Here is a 7,489-nt window from a genome sequence, read left to right on the forward strand (position 1 = left end):
GCCTTACTCGTGAAGACTGTCCCTTTCTTCCTTTTCGGCTTTCCGCCCGCTTCTGCCGGACGCTTCTACCACCCGCAGGTCGTGTTACCTCGGCAGGTTTCGACCGTAGGACGGTTTGACTTCTCCTTTACGGCTCCGGCGCTTCGCATGGTCTCATGCGCTATCGTCGCGTTGCCAGCAAAGAAGAAACTGTCTGTTTGGGTGGACCGCTCGCGTCAGCCGTACTCTACTCTTCACTTCAACCAAGAGAGCGATTTGCAGAGCTACATCAGCCCTTGTTTCAGGTCCTTGCTCATGTTAGTCCGCCCGCTCCTGAAGCCCATCAGCTTGTTCAGCTGTTCGGCAACCACCAACATCTTTGGCAGCCCGATCTTGTTACGGTTCAATGCACGCGTGAGATCCACGCCGGTCATCTGTGCTTTCTCGGTCGGCACTGCGCCGCCTCGTGCTCCTCCTGTTGAATCTCCTGACGCTTGCTCGCTGGTGGAAATACCCGCCCCTCGTAATGGCGATCTTGACAATCCTCCTCGCGCGAACGGGTTCATCACCGTTCCCTCTGTCATTCCATTTTCGATCACTTGATTTTGGGATTTAGTACTCATTGCTGTTGGGACCCCCTTAGAGCCGGTATCCCTCACTGCCAATGAAGTAGTGGCCAATAATCCTGGTGGTTATCTATGCAAGCAGGGAGGCCACCCGAGGGTTGGCACAGGCCTCTAAGGGGACTGAGCTCAGAGCCGGATCAGCACTAATCAGGAGTGTTCATCTGAACCTACTCCCCCCAGATAGTTGCCTAAGCTGGGTACAGGTCAGGAACGTACTTTAAGGCTAACATAATGAGCAGTTGAAACCCGGTCTTTGTTGCGAGCGAAAGTCGATTTTGATCCATGCGTCGGAACTAACTTCGGTGCGCTGTTTGGCGGACCTGATGATCACACAGCGTACCACTTTCAAACTGAGAGTTGCGACCTATAGTTTGGGAATCTATGCTCAACAAACTATATCCAGAACATTAAATTAGCATCATGAAATTCACCAGCTTCGTGGTGCTCTTCACACCAGTTCCCCCCAAAATTTACCACCAAACCCGACCGCCGCCGAATGGCCCATTTCAGGGCGAAGGAATCGTAAAGTAAGATCAGATTACCGACCCCATGAATCGCGCGCGTTGACCGAGGACTGTCGCGATAGAGCACCACCGTTGAATCTGACAGCCCTGTTCCTTCCCGATCCAAAGGATGGGTTGAGTTGGTTGAATTGGTTGACATTTCCGCCTACCGGGAGGCGTTGGCATTGCGGAAATGTATCTTAATTAAAAATGTGCTTTTCTCGCCTTCCCTAGAGCTGGATTGGGCCAGAGGGCTCGAGCGAGCCGTACGAACACACTTAGCGGATGACGTCTCATCAAATCTGAGCACCCGAATTTATAATGAGCAGACCAATATTTGGTTAACCAATTTGTGTCACTTTGAGGAAGTCACGTAGCTATGGATGTAACCCTTTTTCGCCTTTCAAGGGGGTGCAGATGACACGGCGGGTAAATGTGCTATCCTCTGTCTCGATTTGAGAGGGGGAGAAAGAGCTATTGGAGTGAAAGTGCAAACATAACCATAAAGATGTGAAGTTTGCTGGAAACATGATGCCACTTTTTCCTTGCCTGATTTCGTAAATCAGGAAAGGTGGTAAAAGGGTTCTGATGCTGTCAAAGTCAGAGATATCCATCTATTTATGTAATTGCGTTTAAAAACGAGAACCAAAGTAAACACTCAAATCAAGTGATGATGACGACGCTGGAAAGATTTAAGTTAACAGTATAAGTTCATAGAAACAGAAGGCAATTGCAACAATTGTTACCAATGTGTAAGCCATTCTGATTACAGTCATGAGTCAAAAATTGTTAAAAGCATTTGACCATTCTGGGCAACTGGCCGCTTTTGAAGTCTGTTTTGTACTAAAAATAATAATTAAAATCGAAGTTAAGATTTTTGGATAATTTAAATTATAGGACTTCTAAAATATATTCGCAGTGAACATTCATTGATTGTTTTGTAAAGTTCTTCAACTACCGTCGATGGGGGTGACAATGGGTCTGGGGGGTGAGAAACGGAGAAACATAAAATTTGAAATAGTTCATTAACTATCGATAATTTATATTGAAAACTTTATATTATTTCAAAAAGGAGATGTTTTCACACGTCATGATGCAGAATAAGATGTTTAGCAATAATCGTTTTTTGTTAAATTTGTGGCTAAACTTATATGATGAAACTACTAGTAAATCACTCTGAAAAAAATTCTCCTCCGTAATGTTTCACACAAGTACCTAACCTTAAATTTTCTTGTTAGTGGTTAGCTGTAGGTATTGCCTTTGATACAATGATAAAAGCGGGCTGTCATTGTTCTTTTTATTTAAAAATTCAATATTTTCGACCCTATGTTTAAATATTAAGAATGGGGGTGAGATTGGGTCAAGCAAGTTATTGAGTGCACATAACCTTTACTAAAAATTCAACTTGTTATTCAGTCCCCATTTGACGTTAGAGTGGTGCCATGTTTACGGTATCTTTATAAAAGCACTTTTTTTTTTAAATATGTCGAAAAAGTGTCAAGCGAGTGTGTTCATACGTTTAGTGCCTAATATCATTTATAACAATAAACCCATGCGTTTGGACAACTCCTCTAATTATCAGCTAAACTTCAGTGTACTGCAATATCGTAAGCTCACAAAATAGACTTAATAGCGTACATCTTCTCCATTCATTTTTGAAATTTTAAGGAAGTATCGTGAAACTACCAGACGGTATTGTGCGTTTAGCACTAAATTGATTTCCGAAAAAACTTCATCGACTTCCGCTGCCTTTCCTATGCGTTAAACATAACGTCGGAAGTAAATCTGGTGTTCAATACAGCGCACTACTTCCGACGTTATGTTTAACGCATAGGAAAGGCAGCGGAAGTCGATAAAGTTTTTTCGGAAATCAATTTAGTGCTAAACGCACAATAGTGGGATCCAGGAAATACCGGGGCTATAAAACCGGTACACACTGGGGCAGGATTGAAAATACACGGAAAAAACCTCTAGCTCGTCGAGACGTCGAGATACGCACTTGGTGTCTTCAGAGAAAATATTTCTATGAACAAGGTCGATATTCTGAACGGTAGCATATTTTTCTTACGTTATTCGCATAAAAGTCCTATAAGCCATTTTGGCCATCTTTCATTTTAGCGGTATGGTGTCTTCGGCAAAGTTGTTCGACTATTTATGCTAAAAAAGTTTGCCGAAGACGTCAAATTTCCAAAGCCTACTGTTCTTGAGATATTAGTCGTTTTATAAAATACCTACCTAAAATCGAGTTTTTTCATTACATTACGTTTGTAAACAAATTTAATATCCGTTTTCGAGTTATAATAATGAAAAATACTAAAATAAAACATATGTAAAATAAATTAGTTGGAAAAAATAAAATATGCATTGATTTTTCATAGAAAGTTCCTGAAAATCACGCAAAATGTATGTAGGACGTTCTTGCAGTCGGGCAAGTTCGGGCAAGTTTTTTCATCGGCGATCACCTAAAAAATACATAAGCTTTCGTGTAAATTTTTTTCATCGACATGATATTTGATGATTTTTTTTAAATAGCGTTCAAAGTTTACTGTTTTGTGTGAATTAGTACAACATTTTTGCACATATTTTACCATGTTGTATGTTGCCAAGTGAACCATGAGAAGTATAAATGCAATCTAGTTACAGGTTTAGTCATTTTTAAGCTCCAAACAAATTGTAAAACACAAAAATGTCCTAAACACGCCATTTAGCCTTGGTTTTATCATTATCTTATATAATTTTATTTAATAGAATGATTTTTTGTGTGTTCAATGATCTAAAAACTCACTTTTATTGGTGTTTCGGACATTTTTGTGTTTTACAATTTGTTTGGAGCTTAAATATGACTAAACCTGTAACTAGATTGCATTTATACTTCTCATGGTTCGCTTGGCAACATACAACATGGTAAAATATGTGCAAAAATGTTGTACTTATTTACACAAAACAGTAAACTTTGAACGCTATTTAAAAAAAATCATCAAATATCATGTCGGTGAAAAAAATTTACACGAAAGCTTATGTATTTTTTAGGTGATCGCCGATGAAAAAACTTGCCCGAACTTGCCCGACTGCAAGAACGTCCTATATACATTTTGCATGATTTTCAGGAACTTTCTATGAAAAATCAATGCATATTTTGATTTTTCCAACTAATTTATTTTACATATGTTTTATTTTAGTATTTTTCATTATTATAACTCGAAAACGGACATTAAATTTGTTTACAAACGTAATTTAATGAAAAAACTCGATTTTAGGTAGGTATTTTATAAAACGACTAATATCTCAAGAACAGTAGGCTTTGGAAATTTGACGTCTTCGGCAAACTTTTTTAGCATAAATAGCCGAACAACTTTGCCGAAGACACCATACCGCTAAAATGAAAGATGGCCAAAATGGCTTATAGGACTTTTATGCGAATAACGTAAGAAAAATATGCTACCGTTCAGAATATCGACCTTGTTCATAGAAATATTTTCTCTGAAGACACCAAGTGCGTATCTCGACATCTCGACGAGCTAGAGGTTTTTTCCGTGTATTTTCAATCCTGCCCCAGTGTGCGGTAGCATAGCACAATGTCGGAAAGCGAACGAACGTCGAATTGCGGCATACGAGATTGCTTATTGAATATTTAACTTGAACTTTATGAATTAAGAGTGCCATATAAGGATCATTCATAAAATACATGAGAATACTAAAGAAAGAAGAATAAGTCTACCGTTGAGCTAGGACTCATACAAAATTTATTAAAAAATCCGTTAAAATGTTATTGCGGGAGAGGGTCTAATAATGTGAAATGCTGTGCAACACAATATTTGAACGACCCTCTATCTTGAGATGGAGTAATTTGCTTTAGCAATACCGAGGCCAATGATCATGTACATAAGAGTTCATAACGGAGGGTTTGGTTGAACATTTCTTATGCAGTATACCCAAAATATCATGTTTTTTTTTCAATCAACCTTTCAATGCGCCCCTCGCTCATTGTAATCCCCCCTCCTCTCATGGAGGCTGAAATTTTAAATGAGGGTGATTGTGGTAGATAGAAACAACATACAAACATTATTTTATTAAATTTCAACCATTTTTTTGGTTGTATTAACCCTTTTAGGTGGGTTAATCATCCCTTCAAATTACCTAAGTTTTTATTCGTCATGGTTACATTGTATTTTAGGTAGGTTTACTAGATATGATCAATGAAATTAACTTATATTCTTAGAAAGGTGATTTCGAAAACTTTGACCCATTCTCACCCCCTCTAAGGGGTGAGATTGGGTCAATTTTCAATCATTTGTAGTTTAGTAAGCAATTCATATAATGTGCTAGTTTCTTGCCAAACTATCATTAGCACATACAAGAGTATATATACCAAATAAAAAGTTATTCCGACTTCAACTGCATTTGTTATTTAACAAACAATCTTTGAGTATCCTTTTTTGACCCATTCTCACCCCCAACGACGGTATCCTGAAATATTATCGATGACATCATCATTTCAATCCACCAAATAGTGTTTTTGAGTTAATATTCGCCCTCTTCTAAAGTGTATGAAAAAAATACATTCAAATTGAAAAATATTGAGTCAAAAATGGTACATATTTGTTTTGTATTTTGGAGCTGAAAATGCTCTACAAACAACCATCCCCTGAAAGATTATTCTTATTGAACGTGATAAGCATGGTGCTCGAAGAATTGTAAGCGAGCTGCGATCAAAAAAGAATTGCTAACATTAACATTTCTAAACAACCAGCAGTCTGACGTTATTATGGGATTTCCCTCGATCTATTTAGTTACAAATAGATTTAATATACAGGGTTTGCTGATTTCATTTCATCCGGTGACGGTTTTAAAAATTGAAACTGATCGAAGTGGATTATCAGTCTTACCTAGAACAGCAACCGGCTAAGATGCAAGACTTTATTATACGATTGATATTTTGCATATTGTTCGTAGCTAAATCGCAACAGTTGCCTTTTGTCTGTTGGTACCAGGGGGATGACGAAGGGCCAGAATCATCTAGCCAGCATTCAATTCAACATGGCGTCCAATGTTTTTGTTTTGATTGCTTAATTCATGAAAAAAAAAGCGCTGGAAACATCGACACTTCTTCGCTGCTACTTATAATATCGTGCAAAGTGATAAGGAAAGAGAAACAATCATCAGAAACAACGATTTCGTTTAAAATGTGTAATTTCTGAAATAAGCACTAGCAACACATGAGACACACACCCGAAAATCACGAGCAAGTTAGGGTAAACCGACCAGAGTGTGGGTACCAAAACGCGCCGTACCAAAAATGATGTTGGGTGGAGCGGCGATGTACCGAGTTTGACAACCGTGTCACCCCACTGGTTGGTACCAATAGTTCTGGATTAAATAAGGAAAGTTCAACATCGCCGAATAATGAAACTACTGAAGATTTTTTATGTGAAATGTCAGAATTTGAAGAGAAACGTTTTAGTGGACATTTTGCGCCAATTGACGAATATACCTGGATGGCTCTATTGATTTACGAAAAAACCGCATACGATTTTACTTCGGTTTGTGAAGGGGCATTGATAAGTAAATCATTTGTCGTTACCGCTGCACACTGCTTAACGGGATCTATGCTTCAGGAAGTGGGACACTTGTAAGTACCAAAAGTACAGGATTCATACGTGAAGCCTAATAGTCTCTAATTTTTCAGAATGTATGTTCGTTTAGGTGAGTACCACGTGTCAAATGACCCGGACTGTATAGTGGAAGGTCAGTTTCAAGAATGCACTGATGAAATAATTGACGTGAGACCGAAAAGCATCATCGTTCACCCGGACTACAAAGTGTCCAATAGAAGTCTACACCATGACATCGGGTTGATTGAATTGAACCATCCAGTCAAGTTCTCGTGCTTCATTCGCCATATTAGCTTACCAACCGAGGACAGTGGCATAATGGGAACAAGTTTTTTCGAGAGTGGTTGGGGCCCAACGGATATATTTAATGACCACACAACTTGTGTGCCAAGTCCTATCAAATTGCAAAAGAAACTTTCTTATACTGACCACGACACATGCTCGGATGCTTACCGATCACAGCGCGTTCAGCTTACCAGCGATCAAATATGCGCAGTTGATAGCAGTTCCAAGGGTTCATGTTCTGGAAACGTCGGAACACCGTTGGTGCAGTGGAACAAAAATAATTCTGCTTGGATGTTAACTGGACTACGAAGTGCACAGTACTTCGAAAACGGTGGCAAACCGGGAATCTACACGAATGTTTACAAATATGTACAATGGATAAAAACTAACGCACAGCTGCAATAAAATAACAGAAAAAAGCATAATACTTACTTATTTTCAGTCCTGAGCGCCCATGGGGGTGCAGAGGGCCGAAATGAAAGAT

The 7,489-nt window shown here is 39.0% G+C and overlaps 1 protein-coding gene across 1 annotated transcript; it reads left to right on the forward strand.

The window, feature by feature from the left end:
- Positions 1 to 6,508: 6,508 nt before the first annotated feature.
- Positions 6,509 to 7,489, forward strand: LOC134286542 (CLIP domain-containing serine protease B8-like). The gene is made up of 2 exons (XM_062848169.1): positions 6,509 to 6,737; positions 6,795 to 7,489. Exons 1-2 carry the CDS (start codon positions 6,541 to 6,543, stop codon positions 7,408 to 7,410), a joined length of 813 nt encoding a protein of 270 aa, XP_062704153.1. The 5' UTR covers positions 6,509 to 6,540; the 3' UTR covers positions 7,411 to 7,489.

The sequence above is a fragment of the Aedes albopictus genome, chromosome 1 (genome assembly GCF_035046485.1).
Source record: "Aedes albopictus strain Foshan chromosome 1, AalbF5, whole genome shotgun sequence".
NCBI classification, from domain to species: domain Eukaryota; kingdom Metazoa; phylum Arthropoda; class Insecta; order Diptera; family Culicidae; genus Aedes; species Aedes albopictus.